The sequence below is a fragment of the Cavia porcellus genome, unplaced genomic scaffold (genome assembly GCF_034190915.1).
Source record: "Cavia porcellus strain 051 isolate PalLab524CR breed Dunkin Hartley unplaced genomic scaffold, mCavPor4.1 scaffold_17, whole genome shotgun sequence".
In the NCBI taxonomy this organism is placed as follows: domain Eukaryota; kingdom Metazoa; phylum Chordata; class Mammalia; order Rodentia; family Caviidae; genus Cavia; species Cavia porcellus.
Window position 1 is genome coordinate 28,812,895 of NW_026947500.1, and position 20,425 is coordinate 28,833,319.

At 45.7% G+C, this 20,425-nt stretch overlaps 1 protein-coding gene across 4 annotated transcripts in view; it reads right to left on the reverse strand.

The window, feature by feature from the left end:
* Shank2 (SH3 and multiple ankyrin repeat domains 2) overlaps nt 1-20,425 on the reverse strand; it is a 503,818-nt gene that overhangs the window by 425,538 nt on the left and 57,855 nt on the right. For all 4 annotated transcript variants that reach the window (XM_063227696.1, XM_063227697.1, XM_063227700.1 and 1 more), the window contains exon 2: nt 998-1,217. In XM_063227696.1, coding sequence (XP_063083766.1) covers nt 998-1,217 — 220 coding nt within the window. The remainder of the gene's footprint in view (nt 1-997; nt 1,218-20,425) is intronic.

A 20,425-nucleotide genomic window follows, 5' to 3' on the forward strand; every position in this document is an offset into this window, starting at 1 on the left:
CTCTGCCCAATCTGAGCATCAGGGGTTGCCCTCTGGGGTAGGCAAACCTGCTCACAAAGGCCCAGAAACTGACCAGGAAGTGCACCATAGCAACAGATTCCAGGGAAGGGAGGTGTGGATAAGCAGTGGCACAGGAAGCACAGTGGCCCTGGCTGGGAACAACTGGGCACTGAGCAGGGGCAGCACAGGGAAGGGATGCTTTGCCCCAGTATCCCCCACACGCTAAGAAGCAGGACAGCTGAGGGTGCCAGGATGTACACACACTGAGTATCAGCAGGGGCGGTGGAAGCACCAGTGGACCCCTGCCCCACACTGCCACTCAGCTTCTCCTGTGAGACTGAGCTGCTCCAGGCTGGCCTCGGTCCTAGGACACTGCAGGTGCTTGCTATGGTTTGGATGTGGTGAGTGCCCCCAAGGCTTCCTGGTTTGGGATAAGAGAGTGGAAACTTAACTGATTAATGTGATTGAAGGTGACACCTTTGGGAAGTGATCAGGGTTAGATAAGGTCACCAGGATGGAGATCCAGAGTTGGATCCTGGTGAATTTATCAAAAGAGGGAAAGATCAAACATACATTTATGTTCCCCATTTTTGCTCTGTACCACCTACTCTACCAGCAAGGTGGCATCATCAGATGCAATCCTTGACCTTGGATCTCCAGAACTATGAGCCAAAACAAATTTCTCTTTTTTGCAAAGTAGCGCACCCCATGTATTTCATCACAGTAACACATAGTGGACTAAAATAAGTGCTTAGTGAATACTAAAGTAGGAACACTGGACTGTGTAAAGTGAGGAGGGAGAGACCACAGTGGGGCTGATGCTAGCACAGGCCTCTTCAGCAAACAAGGATCACCAGTCCAGAGTCTTCAGCCCTGTGAGTCCAGGGTGAACCGGAAGTATATTTCCCCTGGTAGTCGAGCCACGTTCCATGCCACCCAGACGTGGATAAAAGGACAAAAGCCTTGAAGCAAAACACCATCCTTCAGAGGAGCTCACCGTCTGCTGCAGGTCCTGGATGACCACCCGGATCACCAGCGTGTCACCCTGGCTCTCCTCCATCCTCACACCACCTGGTTTCTCTGCCGTGGCCCGGATGGTGTCGTAGATGGTCTCTTCCTTGGAACTGTCAGACTCGGAGCCCATAGAGTAGTCAGAGAAGCTCTGGGCCATCTCGTCCTCACTGGATGTAGGGCTACGTGGCATGGTGGCCAGGTCTCTGTCGGGGGGAGAAAGAAAATCAGCAATGGAGAATGTGAAAATTAAGGAGAAACCAGTGCCTCGTGAAGACCAGCCCTTGTGGAGCTTGTACTGTTACAGCCCAGCTCTGCCCTTGTGAATTCATGTACTGGTTCCTAAAGCCACAAGAATTCAGTACCACCCTCTTCCTCCCCCAAACCTGAGTAAAGGTGCAGCAACCAGGACAGGGAGGCCCCGGGAGCTCAGGCCCCGATGTGTGAACCCCAGCATTAAAGGAACTCTAGCTGATGAGGATTCACCAAAGGGCCCAGCAGGTTGAAACTTCCCATGTAAAAGAAACAGCTGCCTTTATTTTTCCTTTGAGAACAATCTGCAGGAGAGGAAGAAATGCAGGCATCAGGTCAGAGTGGCAGTGAGAGCTCACTGTAATAACTCCTTGCTTCAAACGGAGATGGCCAGTAAAAATAGAACAGAAAGACAGGGCTTGGAAAGGAGGTAATCTCCAGGACCAGCGGTGGAGCAGAAACCCAGGTCACGAGCAAGCTAAAGCTGGAGATGTGGGGGTTCACGAGGTGGTGGCAGCTGGGAGGGCCCCTTCCTCACAGCCAAGTGAAATAACACCTCCCCAGCGATGATCCAGGCCAGGCTGCAGACGACCACCCCAGACCAGGGCATGCAGCAGGTATTGAGAAAGATGCCAACAGACCCCTGGAGCAGGCCATCTAATTTTTGCTGACCACACAGCTGAGATACCCTCCATCCCTGGGAACAAGGGTCCAGAAAGAAGTGAATAAATGCTGGGTTATACCAGGGCTGCTGACGAACATGCTGGCGGAGCAATTTTGTCTTAACATCAATTCTGTAAGTAAGTTCAAAGCCACATGCACAAGGAAAGATGTCAAAATCCAGCTCTCCTGGGAATGTAGGGACAAGGGTCATCCAGATGACCCTAAGCAGAAGGAACGCGATTGTGGAATAAGGTGGACCACTTACTCTTATTTCTAGATATAACACAATCTCTCAGACTGTACACAGATATGCTCATCTAGCCTGGCAGCAAGGCAGTGTTCGACGGTGGAGATCAACTTTAAAGTCAGAGGATGCTTCTCTTCGGGTAAGGAAAGCCTAGAAGTGCTAGAAGCCATATACTTCTGGCAGCCCAAGCAAAACTGACAAAACATCAGACCCTCATAAAGCTAGAGGCACTGATGTTTCCTGTATTATCTCTATGATTTTTCTTTCTCTGGGTTGCCACCACCCCAAAACATGCACTTTGGCATAAGGACCATTTTTGAGCTGCAGGCAATGGAAAAGAAACAGATATAGTAAAAGTGCTTTGCCCTCCCCCATTTGACTAAAAGCAGGACCTAAATTGACAAGGTGGACCCCCTCTCCCTCTCTATAAGGGAGAACAAAAGTCCATCTCTAGAGTCAACTTTGATGCTTTCCAGCCTTCACACACACCAGAGGATTCACATAGCCAACTACTAACAACCTTTATCCCCATCTTTTTCTCATGCATTCACCAACCCACAATTTGCCCAGTTAACTCAGGTCCTTCCTTTGTCTTGTGGTTCTGTAAAATTCATTGTCCCTTTGCTGAGATGCTGCCTACGCCTAAGTTCTAACTCTCACTCTGAAGTCACCACCAACGCTTCTCCCGTGATGTGCACTACTTTCTTCTGTGGCCCTTTGGTCAGGCTAATTCAGAATCCCAGGCAGAGAATCTGGGAAGGTGGCAGGGAAGAGAGGTTTTCCTCCAGTATAGAAAGAAAGGGAAGAAGAAAGAAAGAAGGAGAGCTAGAGAGAGGAGGGAATGATGGAGGGAGGCGGCAAGGGATGGAGACAGGGAAGGAAGGAGGGTGATGGATAGACAGATGAGACCTGGATGTACAGGAGATGAATGACTAGGTGAGTAGGTATGTGGGTGGATGCTAGATAAACACGTGGATGTATACATGGCTGGACAGAGAGAGAGGCTGGCGGGTAGATGGGTGGGTGGATGATTAAGTGGGCAAATGTGTGTTTGTATAAAATAACAGATGGATGGATGTGTAAATGGATGGATGGGACCAAAGAAGAGGATGCCTAACAAGACTTCATAATGCAAGACAGTCTGTGGCCAATTATTTGCACTCATGGGATTTAGGGATAATGGCACAGAAATGATCCCAAACCCACAATTCCAGTTTACTTAGTTACCATGCATCAGAAAGGCACTAGCAGTCTGCTAGTGGAGGAAGGTAGCTTTATCCTCCTTCTATACAAGGTGCTTACTGTGATCCCCAGTTTACAGAGCACGTGACCTATAGGGTTTCCTTTCCCTTCATGGTCCTCAAGGTGACCCAGAACAGCACCTTCTCACAGGGCACAGGTGGTGTGGGCGCAGGTACACACCGGATCTCCTGACTCCAGTTACTCCGGCTGTGCTATCTTACCTGACACAGCCCTGGCTCCATGTTCTCCTGGGCCCTCATGAGAACACCCCCTATCTGGTCTGGAGACCACACAGTGCACCATGACTGCGCAAGCCCAGGAGAGAGGCACCCATGCCAGTTTCTGATGCTCTGGTCCCTAAAATGGAGATGCACTTGGCTGAATACCAAAAGTGATGGTTTCCACATGAATATCTGAATTTCAGTCTCTTGAAAAGCACAGGCCTCTGCTACCCCAGGCCCACCTGGCAACCTCGCTTCTTGGCCATGGCTGCACCTCTCGCTGGGGCAGAAGCAAAGAGGAGCATCCAGCATCCCCCATTGCCTCTGCACACCAGGGGTGCAGCTGCACTTACCATCCAGGTGCACTGCAGACCCCAGTACATCTGCCTCATAGAACCCAAACCAGGCTTGGGTTGTGGCCTCTGCTCTGGTACTGTTACTGTGTGCAGCACTCAGGACAGCCCTGCTCCCCCATCCCACTTACTCAGTGTCTCCTGGGTAATAGTGTACGTTCAGGAAGGTGGTTCCCAGCTCAGCCTGTCTCTTCTACTACAGCTTGCTCTGTACCTCCCTAGGGATGAACCCCATGCTGTGTGTCCATCTCCATCCAGCCTCATAGGACATTCCTCAGACTGGCAGTACCCATAACAACAACAACAAAGCAAACAAACAAAAACAAAAAAAACAAGGGCTCTGAAGGAACTTCTCCAGAAGGGACATCGGTCCTTTGCCATCCCACGGTGACCAAGATCAGGTCTCCATTCCCCATGAAAAGGTCCCAGATGTCCCAGGAAGAAGATTAAAGTCATATATGACCCACAGCTTTTGTTTGACACACCCTCTGTTGGCATATATGGGATATTAAATGCTTACTGGTCTGAATATTTCATTCCAAAATCTGGACTTCTGGCTTTTTTTGACCAACAGAAGCAGCAATTCTGGGCATTGCCATGTGACACCACAGTACAGGAGTCAGCTTCAGCAACTCCCTGGATCCTGTAGATCTGCCAGGTCACCAAGAGAACCATGATTTCACACCACAGCTCTCACTCCTGACACCGCTCATGGGTTGCCTTCCCATCTGGGCTGGAAACCAGTGGCACCTGACATGGGACCCCTCTCCTTCAGCCTGTCTAAGGGTACTTTCTGAGCCCCAAAACAACTCTATCAAGGAATCACCCAATCAGCCAGGAAAGTTTTTAAATATAAATTCCAAAGTTTACCCTCAGTGTAAATCTGAGTTGTCAGAGCAGACAAGTGTCCAGTGGGCAAATGTTTTTCTGCCCACAGAAGTGGGGACCCAGTGGGAGATGACAGGAAGGCCCTAGCCTCTGGGCAATTTGCAATAATGGATTCATTCATGCTTTTACACATGTGCCAACTGCGTGTGAGCCAACAGGCAAAATGTGCTTGGCACTATTATATGATAAATATCTCTGATCTTAAAAGCTTGGGATGGAAGTATTTCAAATTTCAGGCTTTGGGGGTTTTGCAATATTTGCACATATAGAATGATGGGCTCTGAGTCTAAACACAAAATTTATGTTTCACATACACCCTGTACACCCAGGTGAAGGTAGTTTTATATACTATTTTCAGTGCACTTGTGTTCCAACTGTAACCTATTCCATAAGGTCCAATACAGAATTTTCCATCTGTGGTGTCTCACTGAGGCTCAAAAAGCTCTGAATTTTGGAGCATTTTAGATTTCAGGCTTTTGGATTAGGAAAGCTCAACTTTTAACAACAATTCCATACTCTATAACTGCCATGCTTCCCAGTCACACCTTTGCTTGTGATGAAGAATGCCCATTTTTATCCTGGCTGCACCTGAGAGCTTTGTAAAACATGCCAGCACTAGACCAGAAGTCCTAGTTTAACTGGCATTGTGCACCCTGGTCTTTAAAATTTCCCAGGTGGGGCCTAGGGCGTGCAGACTGAGACCACAGCTCCAGACCAGCCTCAGCCAGCTGGTGACTCAGGCTCTAAAGAAGTTGGAGGAAGCAGAGACTTGGTATGAAAGACCAGCTCCTCCTCTGGGCTATGGGCACATGTTTTTTGCTGCCGGACATAGTGGGACAGGGGCAACATTCACTGCTTACATGGTCACAAGGGACAGGAGACAGTTATGGGAGGGTCCTAGTGCTGGGTTTTGCTATTCTAGGGCTCTTCTACATTGAGGGTGTTGAGCTGGCTGGGAGCAGCGTTAGCTCCACTTAGGAGGTACCTCTCCCCACCAGGGTCCAGGAGACAGAGGAGGGAGCACGGGGTGAGAGCATCACTAGCACAGATGGCGGGTAATAGCTAGTGAGGAGCAACTGTCTGGGTTCCCAGAGAGCAGGTGAAAATTGAACATGGTAGCCCCAATCTCTGCTGACTCTTCCCATGCAAGTCAGCATTGGCCTTTCACACCAGCCACACAGCACCCCAAAAAGCACACAGTTACAGAACATCCTCAGCCTCGGTCTTCAGGAAATGGGGCACAAATCCCAGTTGGAGCTCATGTAGCCTCCGTTTCACCCATGTTGCCCCAGCTTCTAGGATAAGCACTGGGAGCCTCTCTCTGATGCCTCCCATCCCCAATCCCTGAAATTGTACCCAATGTCTTGATATCTAAAAATCAGTGTAACTGTCCCCATCTTCCTCCTGCTGGCTCATGACACCCAGGGCCTCCTGGTCTCGCTTCTTTCCCACCTTCACCTAGTGAATGCAGGCTGATCAGTACAGGACTTTTGTATGCTGCAGTCTCTGCAGCTTTTCCATCATCTGGGACACAGTGCACACTCAGTGGACACACTGAACAGGAAGTGAGACTTGGAAGGGAGGGAGGAAGGCAAATTGTAAGCCCCACTCAGCCAGCACCAGTGCTGCAGCTCCAGCTACCACAGTTGAGTGGGGACACAGGCTCAGGATCTCTAGGCCTGCCGTACCCCTTGAGTTGGCTTTGGGGAGATGATCATAAACAGACAGACCTGGCACCAGGTCTCAGGACAAAAGAGCCACACCAGCCAGTCTTTCTCCTGGAGAGGAACAAGACTGTATCTAGCAGTAGGGTGGTCAGAGGGGGAGGAAATGCTGGGTCATATCAAGCCAGTTCCTTGCAGGAGGGTCTTGGGATTTCAAGGACGGAAGCCTGACTCTGCCTCATGTCCTGGTCTTGCCCTTAACAACAGGCTTGACCAACCTGGTTAACAGCTCTGTTGGGAAGAGCAGACACCTGACTCAGAGGCCTGTGCCAGCATTTAATGATTAACTCTTGGTAGGGCCTCTGGGTAGCACAGAGGTAACCAGAGGTAACATCTGCATTTCAGATAAGCGGCAAATCACTTCTACTCTACGTCCCAGATAATTGCAGGGGACATACGCATACTCATCTTTCATTTGTTGTTCATCCCACATTCAGACAGACCAAGGTATGTGGGGTTTCTGTTGTTGTCATGGGAGTAGGGGAGGGGGGCGAGATGCATCTGATTTTCTAATCCTTTCAGGACCAGGCTGTAAGGGCAGCTCTGCAGAGAGGCAGCAAAAGCAAAGACCAAAAGACATCTGCAAACCTAGCTTCCCTAGGAAAGTCAGAGCCAGGGCCAAGCAAGGAAAGCTACACACCCCCGCTAGGCAACTGCTTTCAGTGTGACTATTCTCTCTGGGGAAAAGTCCAAGGTATAAAATCCCAGGTCGATAAAGTTCAATGACTCCACAAGTGCCTCTTGCATCAGCCCTGCTGTGGCAGCTATTAACAAGGAGAAAAGAAAATAACCACCATAAAGCAATTTCCACAAAGACTTGTATTTGGCTGCTAAATTGCTCTAAGAAAACATAAACTCTTCAAATGGTTCATTAGTCTCCTAAGGTCCCTGATGGATAGGTGCATAGATTTTCCTCTTGGCCATCATGGAAATATGAATGTTCGCTCTAAAGGAAGGCGTACATACACTAAAACCACAAGCAAATGAAACACTCACCATCAAGGCTGCAAAACCTTTATAGATCACCTCTAAAAGTTCAAGGGTTTCACCACTGACCTCTGGTTTAAAATATTTTATACACACACACACACACACACACACACACACACACACACACACAGTCTTTATTCAAAAGGAATCTCAAAGAAAGGTAGGAAGGGAGATTTTGTGACCACACATATGTTTTCTGCATTTAAATGCATAACATTTTCTCATTCTTCCAGTAGTGAGACTCCCCTTCCCCCATACTGCCCTGGGGCTTCGTTCAGACATCTGAACTGGAGTCAAGGTCAGGGCAGCGGGATTGAGGGCAGCCTCCTTGAGAACCTGTGGATCTGGAATCCAGTTTGGGGGTACTCCAGGTTCTGAAACAGGTATGAAACACTGTTCTGAGTAATGTCACAGGCATGATACTGAGAGTCAGAGCAAGGGGCCAGAACAAGGCGAGTTTCAGGGAAGAGTAGCCTCTGGTCATTCTGTAGGTCACTGGGCATAAAAGCCAACCCAGGAAGCTGAGAGAAAAGTAGGCTTTCTTAGGGTTTATCTAAGCCATATTTTTCCACCTGCACCCACACAACATGTCAACAGGAGAGGACCTGGAACACAGAGGGCCCAGCCAAGGGAGGTGCTGACCCAAAGTGTGGCCAGTGGGGCTTCCAGGTGGATGTAGACCACCTAGGCACCAGCCACAGGGAGTCATGCAGGGTTGGTTGGAGATCAAGGGGTCAGCTGTAGTCAGATACCATCTGCCCGAGGAAGACTAGCCTAAAAGCTGTCCCTGCTCCACCTTGTCCCGCTGTCCCTCAAACCCCTGTGAAGCAGCCTATTCTATCCATCCCAGCAAAGCAACTGTACCTGCAGCTGCATGGAACTGCATGAAGGCACTGTATATTCTGGGTGAGTCCCCCACCACCCTGGACCACATGCCCCACTTGGCATTAGTCCCTGTGTGGGCTGAAGGGTGCCCCTCACATTCATATGTGGGAATTTTAATCTCTAGATAAGACTTTAGGCGTTTGAAAGACTAAGGCCTTTGAAAGGCAGAAATGTTACGGTGGTGGGCCCAGCAGAGCAAAGGCAATTCATTCATGGGGACAGGAAGCAGAGCACAGGGACAGTGCCAGAACAGAAGGGGCAAGGGACTAAGCAGATACCCCAACCCCACACCTCCATGGCCCACCCAGACTCTCTTCCAAGTGTGTTCTATCAACCCAATGGGTGGATCACAAAGCCAATCAAGATGAAACTCCCTCCTGGCTGTCAGGCCACATGGCTTGAAGACAGGGATGGCAGAAAATCTGAAATGATTCTCTGTGCAGAAGAAAAGGACCCTGAGGATGTGAAAGATACTCAGTACCTTCTCCTCACTACCAACACCTTGGTCAGAAAATAAGCTGTTGATAAACCAAATGCATTAAAAAGATAATACTCAAACTAGTAATGTTTAAAATACTATTTAAAAAGTTTTTCTGTGTTGATAGGGCTTCTAGGACTGTTAAAACAAGGATTAGTCAGATGGTGGTGTACTTAGTAGGAACATCTGTCTCTCTTTCACGCTGCGGCACTCACAAGGTGTTCCGCTTCCTTGGTGGGACAGGTGATATCCGTCTTTCCTAGCCAGACTCAAGACAGCCTCCAAGAGGTTCCCCCTGTTCCAACCTTTAGAAAAAGGCAGCTGCGTTTCTTCTCAGGCCCTGGAAGTCTCTGCATGAGCATCTACTGTGAATGGCCCACCTGCTTTGTGGAGAAGCCCAGCTGTTCTCAACCTCTTCATGACATGCTTGGACTATTCAGCTGGTATTTCCGCAGACTCACTCACTATGGAGGTTAAGGGACAACATGCTAAGGTAAAAGCTTCCTGGCAGTGACCTCAAGGGACACAAACAACATGAGAAACCGCCCTCTTGGAATGCTGTCCTGGTTTGCAGCTCTCAACCACATGTGCAATAAGGTCTGCGTCCAGCAAGTGTAAGAGGTCCAGATCCTGGACAACACTGATGTGAACATCAAGGGACAAGGACATGAACCACCCCAAACAGGATCAAATTCTTAAAAACCTGGGAAGAGAATTTCCTTAAACAGAACAGAGCATCTACATAATCTTGTTCTGGCTATTAATGATGGAAACAGAGATATAAATGCTCAAGCTATTTAATGATTAAAAGGCCAAGGCAGGAAATCATTTTTAGATAATCTACTTCACTGCATGAAAAACCCAAGAGTATCTAGAGAAAAACTAATAAAGAAGTCTGACAAAATGGCATACAACAAATTGATATATGAAAGTTAACTGGACTCTCTTACATTAGTTTATTGCTAATGTAACTGAAAAACACTCACCAAGTACTGTATCACCAGTAGCAGCCAAAGTGCTGAGGAAATATAACACACTATCTGAAAGGTCTTTATGGAGAAATTTAATAAAACTTAATTTTTAAAAAAAGTGGTGTGAGTGCCTGCCTGGCAAGCACAAGGCTGTGAGTTCGATCCCTGGTACAAAAAAAAAAAAAAAAAAAAAGAAAAGAAAGAAAGAGAAAAAAAGAAACAAATGGAAAAGAACCCCATTTACTGGAGAGATATACAATGATCATGGATGTCAGGATTAATATTCTGAAATATGGAAATCCTCCAAATAAAAATTTGAGGTCCTTTCTAATGAAAACCTTAAAAAGAGTGCTCACAGAATTTAACACTCTACTCTTAAAAGTTCACAGAAGAGGAAAAAGAGGCTGATGGAACCAAGACAACTTGTGGAAATTCAGAGAAGGACCCAATGGTGCTGAGGCTTGTGGAGAAATTTTAATAGGAAAACAGTACATATGGCACAAAGATAAATGGTTCAAGAGAAAGCAGAGAATTTGGGGACAGGCCCTAAAAATAAGGAAATCTTGCACATGTCAGGATGAAGGGAAGAATTACTAGATTCAGATGCTCCCTGATGTGTGGTGGGATTGTGTCTTGATAAAACCATCATAAACTGAAAAGATGTCAAGTCAAAAATCAGTAAATCCACCTGACCTGCTGGACACCGTAGATGAGACTCAGGAAATTGTAGAGTGTTGGTGATTACCCCAGGGGTTCACAGCCCCTGTTCTGCCCGACATCTCAAGAGAGTATTTTACAACACATCACTAGCCTGGGAAGTGATACAAATTCAAAACATGAAGTACAGTTCCTAGTCAGTGTCTGTTGCTTTGGTGCCTGTGTAAAGTCAAAAAATTGTTAAGTTATATCATCAATAAGTCAAGGACTGCATGTGGAGCTGACATAATTGTGTATGAATATGAAAAATGTAAGAAATAGAGCTCCATTACTCTAAACACACACACACACACACACACACACACACACACACACACAAGTTCAAGTTTGTGGAGGATCTAAAAGTTAAAAGTAAAACTAAAAAGCTCAGAAAAAGTAAGAGGCAATGCCTTCCTATGAGATCCTAGAATTGTTCGATCTAAAATGTTCCCCTAAAGTCTCCTGTGTGCAGAGATGAGGCTTTTGGAAGGTGATTAGAGGGGGGGCGGTTCATCCCCAGAGGAGTTCAGAGTTGAATGTGTTGTGCAGAGGTGGGGCCTGGCTGGAAGAGGAGGGTCACTAAGTGTGGGAATGGAAGGGTGTATTCTTATCCCAGGCTCCTTTCTCTCAGCACGGGGCTGCCATGGGATGAACAGCCTTCTTCTGCTATATCCTTCCACCCTGCCATATCCACCTTGGAGCCGGCCGGTCATGAACTGAACCCTCTGAAATCATGAGCCAAATAAACCTTTTTATCCTTAACTTTTGGCTACTGAGTATGTTGTCCCAGTGACAGGAAACTACAAAAAAGAAGTCAGAAAAAGTCAACTTTCAAAAGAACAGATATCATATTTATACAAAAATGTCCATGTAGAAATTAACAATAAAAGTGGTACTGTCTTGTTTTTTTCTTTTGTGTTTTGGTACTAGGAATTTAACTTATGACCTCATGCTTGCCAAGCAGGTGCTGTGCTACTAAGCTATATCCTTAGCCTGGGAATGTCTTGATATAAATGAAATCACCCCCAATTGCAAACCAAGCTCTTCAAAATCCCACTTCCTGGTAGCAGAGGGCTGGAGGCTCACTGTTCTTTGAACATTAAACACCATAGCATACTGCATGTCAGCAGAGTCTGGCTTGGCTAAGGTGTCCTGGCATTAAACAGGCTCCACAATCTTAGCTCAGTAGATGAATAAAGGTTTTCCTGGGTTCTTCTCTGGACCCTGATGCCACCCTGGACCAGCCACACTCTGACTCATTGGTCAAGACCCGATGTGGAGAGGTCACCCATGGGATCATCTATTTAAGACATGACAGTCACTGCTTCCAGGCCCAGGCAGGGGCTGGTCCACCTTCTCAGCCCTGGGCCATCAAAGCCAAGTAAGGTTAGTGTGTCTGGGAACTGAACACATTATACAAGGAAACTACAGTGTTCCAAGACCTCAGCAGAAAGGTGAAATGTCACTGAGATGTTAAGGCTGAGATGTGAGTATTACTAAAATATCCAGAAAGTTCAAACCAAGCTTCAGACCTCTGTAGCTTTCTGTTCCAATACAATGTTGTCAAAAGCTGGCTTTGGATAACTGGAGGTGGGGTGTGGTAGGCTCCCAGAAAGTCTAATCTCTGACTGGGAAGACTTGGGTGGAGTCACAGCCACCTGCCCTGCCATCATCTGTAATAACAGTACTTAAGCCTAAGATGGGTTTAATTCTTACTTTCCTACAGTTGTGGGAATCATCTATCCTTTGCATCCTGAATGTCAATTTTCTTGTCTTGATTTTTTCAGAAAAGATTTTGATGAAGTCACTTTCCAGCCAGAAAGTCGGAAAGTCAGAGCTCACTTCGCAATGAGAAGACATCCTGCAGATTCCCTGGGGAGGTGCCCTGGCTGGCCTGTGCTTCTCAGTCATCACCTTCCTCAGCGCAGTGCTGGCACCCTTCCTGATCTCCACAACAGGACAAGGGAAGCCCAGAGTGGCTCTGGCTTCCTTCTCCATGGCATCTCAAGCCTGATGACGAGGCCGTTGATCCAGAGACCATTTTCACACTCCTACACATGCCTGCCCTGTGGGACTCAGCCCTGCCTGGTGTAGCTGATCATTAAAGATTCAGACACACAGGGTTGCCTTGGGATCTGACTCACTCACCTCCGTATGACCCCAAGTGGAACAGATGCTCAGTCCACTGAGAGCTGTGCTGCTGTTATGCCTTCATCTTTGCCTCAGAAACTGAGTTGTATCTCACCCTCTCCATCCTTCTCCATCCCATCTGCCCAGTGTTCAGAACCAGCCTGGGCACCACTATAAATCAACCTCAGGAGCCACTGATCTTCCATCCTCTGCTTGACTCAAGGGGACAGTGCCTCTCTGACCTCGAGGCCACCCTCGAGGACACTCTCGCCTTAGAGGAGTTCCCTGCCCAGAGAGGGTGATGACAGGATGGTCTGGGGGTACCATGTCCTTATAAAAGAGAATAGACCAATCATCAAGAACTTCATGCTGGCCCCTCCCACAAGTCCCTGAATACAGGTGACTATATCAGACAGCTGTGGAAGGTGGCATGAAAAACTCAGACAGGCAGACAGACTTCTGCATGGGGAGAACATGAGCAGTAGAAGCACCTAGGTAAGACACAAGCCAACTACAGTCAGTCTTCATATCTGTGGGCTCATTCCAGAGACAGTTTAAGATCAAAAGTAGGAAGAAAATCTGCCCTGTCCTGAACATGCAGACTTTCCTTGCCATTAGTCCCTAAACAATAAAGCATCACAGCTACTTACAGAGCATGGACATTATATCATATCATATTATATTATATTATATTATATTATATATAGGAGGATCTTCACAGGTTATAATTATAGGAATACAAATACTCCACCATTCTATAGAAGGGACTTGAATTGGATTTTGGTATTCTCAGGGGTCCTGGGATCCCCTGTGGGCTGTAATTAACTGGTCAGATATTTCTTGCCAAATAGCAAGAATGTAAGGAATTCTTATATAATGATTTAGCATTTCTAGGACTTCAAAACATGACTTTTTAAAATTTTCCAAATGTGCTTTTAGAAATATTCAATATTCACCACAGGGCCTATGGCATTTGCAAACTGTTTGATAATAGTGTTAAAGATCAGCTGAGACATAATAAGATTGCAAAGTGCATATTTGAACAAACAGCAATTTATGAATGAGGAAGTACCAAGTCAAAGGCAGTTCTGGGCTTTACCAAACGAGCAACAGGAAATTGTAGGGTAAACACAGAATAAGGCAAAGAAAAGACTGGACAGGTTAAAGTTCTGTAGTTGGCCTGGTCTATACTGCTGTAAAATGTCTAATCACAAGTGAGTTAGTTGGCAGCTTCTCATTATTTGAGCTTATTTTGCTTTTCTTTAACATGGGAATTTACAAGTCACAGCTCAAGTTCAGTTTCACTCCTGTTTGACAATGATCATGTTCAAGGTCACTTATGGTCTTACTGGATGCATCTGCTCCGGATTCTTCACTACTGGTCTCTATTTTAATTCATTTTTAAATTTACTTTCACAATATTAAATAATTCATATTACTCCATGTATTAATCAGCTGAGAAAATGATACCCAAAGCCCACAATTTAGAGGAGGAAGAGTTTATTTCCACTCACTCTTCAGGGGATTCAGTCCATGGCTGGCTAGCTCCAAGCCCAAAACATCATGGTGGAAGGCTGTGATGGTGGAGGGCTGTGGCAGAGGAAGCTACTTACTTCATAGCAGCCAGGAAGAAGGTAGAGCAGGGAGGAGGCAAGGAGGGCAACACACCCTCCCAAAGTACACCCTGGTAACACACCTCTTCCAACCGGGCCCCACCTCCTAACATCACATTTAGCTAAGAACTAATCAACGGATCAATACACAAATGATTACGCAGAGCACCCTCATGACATAGTCACCTTCAAAAAGTCACCCACTTTCAAACACATGAGACTCGAGGTCCATTCTAGATCTAAACCATAACAATCTAAAATACGCATGCATGTAAGTGTACATGGAATATGTATGAGGCCAGATATTGATTCTCTCTGCCTATCTAGGTGATGGGGCTTGGATTTGCTTTATGTTCATTAAAATATTTAATGCGATTAAATATTCATTTACATTTTATTTAAATTGTTTGATTTAAACTTACAATGTTAATTTTCATTTATATTTTGCCTTTGAATGGATAACTTGGAATATATTAGTAGATACCATTTTGGAATCATGAAAAATGTAGAATATTTAATATTTATTTTAATGTACTCTTAAAAAATTAAGCTACCTCCAGGGCTTATGGACTGGGGTTATAACTCAATGCTTGAGATTTTACCTAGCATGCTTGAGGCCCTGAGTTCCATCCAAGAAAGAGAAGGAAGGAGGAAGAAGGGAAGGAGGGAAGGAGGGAGGAAGTGGAGGAAGGAGGAAGAGGGAGGAAAAGAAATAAAAGGGAAGGAAAGGAAATCTATCCATACAAAGTTTGTATGCACTGAATAATTACATTTTTAACCATTTAGATTACTACCACCAATGGAACACAGATTATGCATAAAGCTAGATTATAGCAATATAGATGGTAAATTGGTGGAACAGAAGGGAAGAGAAACTTTGTGGATTATATAATAAATGAATAACATCTTTATTCTTACCTAAATGCTGCTGAGGAGAGATAAAATATCTAAACTCACAGTGCAACAATTAAATTCAGTCCTGTTTCATATACTCCTGCTCTCAGTCATGTGAAATGCTGAATTTTCATACTTTGAGTATGTGCTCATGCTGAAGGGCTCTCAGCGCAACAGAGAACTCATTTTATCTTAGAGTGTGTTTGCCTGGTCAACAACTTTCAAACAGGAGCCATGTGGCTGTGGGCTTTCATCTGTGCTTCTTCCCCATGCCTCAAGTGTTACACTTCCAAAGTCTGCCAGTATTCTCAGAGACCAGAGAACCCGTGATTAAGAGAGAAGCAACACATCCTTTAGAATGGTGGTCTAAGTTGTCACTGGGTAGGAAACCCAGGGAGCTTAGGAAATGTTAGCACCAGCATACATCCAGGGCTTCTGGCATGACTGGTTTGTGATATATGCATCTGTTCAGCTGCTGTAACAAAATACAAGACTGGGTAAGGGCAACTGAGAAACACAAATGTATTTGCTCAGTGTTCTGGAGGCTGTAAGGCCAAGGTCAAGGTTTGGGCAACTCAGATCCTGGTGAGGACCCTCCTCTTCCTGTCTGTACATCTGCATTCTGGTTGTGTCCTCCACAGTGCCTCATATTTGTGCACCATAGACAACAAATGAGCTGTTGTCTCTCCTTTTAAGGACACTCATGTCATTGTGTCAGGGCCCCATCCTCAGACCTCATTTAACCTTATTGCTTCCCTATAGTCCTTGCTGCTACGAATAGCTGTACTGAGGGCTGGTCTTCAACACAAGAATTTTGAGGGGAAACAAAATGACATTCAGTCCTGGGAAGATCTAGCTCCCATTTTAAAAACTCCAGCTGGAGCCCCAGGCTGGGAAGCCCCAGGCAGCATAGTGGAATGGAGGTGATGAACCCTACCACACATACAGGGGCCTGAGGGTTCACCAAGACGAGAGCTTCACTGAGATGAAAGTTTCGCCCTTAAGCACCATCCTGTGACACACCAAGCAAACAACTAGAAGGGACAAAAGTCTGTGAAGATCGCCAGCATGGCAGAAACATGTGGACACAAAGGGAGCTTAAAGCACAGAAGCAGTAGCTGGCATCGTGGTCCTCACCACTCTGACACCTCTCCTCATCTGACCTCACCCACGGAGGTGTGACTCTGTGCCTTCTTGTGGCAATTTATTGAAAAGAAACACAATGGGAACACTGCTCCCATATTTTGAATGGTTTCCTCAAGAAAGGCCCAGGAGAATGAAGAGTCAGGCAGAAGTGTTCCTATTGCATCCATCCTGGGGAGGATGCTGGGAGGCAGCTGCCCCCAAAAGGAGTTCACCCCAGGGCAGCCCCCTCACCAACAATCCACAGACAAACTCGGGGACCACAGGGAAAACACAAGTGTTCAAACAGCGCTTGTCCCCTGTACATCTCCCAGTGTCTCTTCGCCAGGGAAAGGGAGAACACGATAAAAAATACATGAGCATCACAAATTCAGAGTCCTTCAAAGACATGCCAGACTGCATTTCAAAGTACTCTGGCCTCCAGGGACATCAGTGATGGTGAAGACTGAGATGTGACCATGGCTACTACCAAGCCCTGCATCCTGTGTCTCCGAGCAAGAAGTCGCCTGACTGGTTTGACAAAATGTTTTGTAATCTATTAAATTTCTTCAAGCTTCTGGATTTTTATAGACTTCAATAACAATAAAAGAAAATCTTTCTCCATGCTCTTGGAGAACAAAACAAAATCAGTTTACTCCAGGGTTGCTTTCTCCTAACTGTGACTGCCTCCTAGCAGGCTGGCTGCTACCCTGTCTGCCCTTGGAATGTGTAAGACTCAGACAGATCCACTACAGCACTGACCTCGGGACCTGCACCACTTCGCGAAGTTGGGTGTAAGCTCCCCTCCCAGAACTTCTTGAGCTGCCAGTGTAAAAGCTAGCAATGCTTTGAATTCTCTCTTAGAACAACCAGTAAATGACTCCCAACAAATCTATGAGCAAATGAGGAGTATCCACTACACACAGTTTAACTTCTGTCCCAACTGTTGGCTACTCCAGAAAAGGCTTCAGTACAACCCCTCCCAAAACATAGCCAAGAGCACTAGTGATTTAATCAATGTTCTCATTACTGGAACAAAATATCTGACACACATAAGTTCAAGGAGGATAGGTTTATTTTGACTCACAGTTTAGAGTTCTAGTCTATGGTTGTCTGTTTTAAGGGTAGAAACATTACGGCACAAAGGTATGATGGAAGAAATCAACTCAACCAATAGCAGATGAGAGAGAGACAGACAGACAGAGACAGAGAGAGACAGACACAGAGAGAGACACACAGAGACAAACAGAGATACACACAGAGACGGAGAGACAGAGACAGAGACAGAGAAACACAGACAGAGACAACAGACAGCAACAGAGAGAGACAGACCGAAACACAGAGAGACAGAGAAAATGAGAATGAAAATGAATTAGAATGAATGAGAGGCGAGAGGCAAGAGGAAAGGAGAAAGAGACAGACAGATCAACTGAGACACACCTCCAGTGAACCACCTCCTCCAATTGGGTGCCACCACCCAACAACACATTTCACTATGAATTCATCAATAGATTAATACACTGACAACTACAGCACTCCCTTGATCCTTTGAACACTTCAGACTCTTGGAGGGCATTTTGTATCTAAACTATAACAGGTGGGTGGAAGACCATCCTCCAGCAAGGCACCATTATCCAAGAACCTCAGGCTGTGGCCTTATTTGAAAATAAGGTCTTTGCAACTGTATTAAGACAAAGTCATAATACAGTAGGGTAGGCTCTAAAGACAATGGCTGGTGTCGTGAGAAGGGTTCAGGGCACTGAGACAGAGACACAGGGAAGACAGCCAGGGAGCAATGAGGCCGAGCTGGAGTGAACAGCCAGAAGCTGAGAAACACCTGGAGACCCCAAAACTAGAAAAGACAGGAGAGACTCTCCCCTGAAGCACTTTGAGGGAGCATAAATCTGCTGCTGGAATCTTATTTTCAGGCTTCTGGCCTTAAGACCCGTGACAGAATCCATTTCTGTTGCTTTAAGCCACTAATCTGATCTGGCAGCCTCAGGTGCTTTTTCAGAGTAAGGAAATAATCATGGCAATAATTACCATGGCTGTTTAGACAAAGTCCTTAGAAGCCACTTATTTACCAAGGTGGCCATGACTGGAAACAGTCATTAGGGTCTAGGCTACATGGAACTCTGCTTCAGTCCTGGAGCTCCTGGGGGATGGCTATATGGACACAGAAAACACTCCTACCTACCTGGCCTTCAGAAACTCCTACTGGTTGCCTCCTTCTCTAGCTCTGAAGCACACCAGCATATGATTCCTCAGCTGCCTGGACACCAGAGGGTTTCTGTTTATTCTGTATATTAAATACTTCGCCATATCACTCTCATATAAGCAGTGACAAAATGTGTTATGTTTGCTACAGCTTCCTCAGTAACCAGCTCAGCTCTACACAAATGTGCCAAGTAAATTAAAGGCCAGCCACAAGTAGAAATGTCAACATTCTGGGCAGGACAGGTCCCTCCAGGATACACTGGACAGGAGCATTCAAGAGAGAGGCAGACAGTTCCCCCCATGAGACACAGGACAGATTCCTGCAGGAGACAGATAAGACAGGTCCCTTCAGGAAATGCAGGACCAATGGTGCTTGACAAGTGAGGTGTGTTCAGGGCAATCAAGGCAGCCAGGGATGCCTGTAGCAACTGAAGCAGTGAAAGAGTCCATAAGGAAAGGAGAACAAAAAAGATGGAGGGAGGCTGGGAAAGAAAGAGGCCAAGAAACACAGCAGCTGGATGGGACAAAAGAGAAAGGGTACAGAGTCTACTTCCACCCCGATGGAGTCAAAGGTGCTGGATTTAACCTCCTGATACCACCAAAAATGTTCCAAGTATACCCAAAACCACATCAAAATGCAGGACACTGATGCAAATGGGAATAACATGACCCCAAGTTTGCTCACTGCTCTATCCCTTCATAGTTTATAGGTGGTGGTTCAAGAAAGACCACCCAGAGTGAGCATCCACCTGGAGATAAAGGGCTAAAGACACTGAGAGGTAAGGGTGGCTCTACATTGCAGGGCAGAGGACAGGAAGTGAGAGTAACACGCAGATGGGGAAGTCCTGTTTCCTTTCATACAGTACCTAATGTGACCAATGCATGTATAGTCAACTGGCTTCTTTGCACACCTGATCAGTTTTGTTTTCTTAATTTATTACTTTATATTGCTAAACATTGTGAATTGTACATTTTACCATGGTTCTGAATCCTTTTGAATTCCTTTGTTCTGGGGTCAAAGTGCTCATGTGCAGCTTCATGCACAGATGCTGTCAGTTCATGCTCTCTGTACTTGCCGTATGGGATGACAACAGTATTCAGCCCAGATCTGTCTCCTACTAGGGAGACATCCACAAGACTTGAAGATCCCAAGTAGTATGGGAATTGGCATTGCCCTGGACCATGTGACTGAAGTACACTCTTACTGCCTATCATTTTGGGAAATTCTTCCTGGGCCTGAGGTAGCCAGAAAACATGATCCATAATGATGGAAAGCATCCAATTAATCAAAACTAACTCAAAATTGATACAGAGGGGGACTGGGGATTTAGCTCAGCAGCATAAGTGCCTGCCTTGCAAGCAGGCAGTCGTGAGTTTGATCCCCAGTACTGATAAAAAGACAAAAAAAAAATTGATACAGAGGATAAAATTAGCAGATAAACACTATAAATGATCTTAACTATATTCTGTATGTCCAAAAAGAATACAATCATTAAAAATGTGAGAAAGAACTAGATTAAACATTCAAGAAGTAAAAACTACGGTAAACAAAATGAAAAATACACAGGATAAAGTTAATAGCAAATTAGACATTACACAAAAATATTAGTGAGGAAGTGAAAGATCTATACAGTGAAAATTACATTACTTTGAAAAAGGAAATTGAAGAAGATTTCAGAAAATGGAAAGACATTCCATGTTCAGGGGTAGGAAGAACGAACATTGTGAAAATGGCCATTCTCCCAAAATTGTTATGCAGATTTAATGCAATTCCAGTACCATTAGCAAACCTCACAGATCTGGATAAATCATCCCTAAAATTCATCTG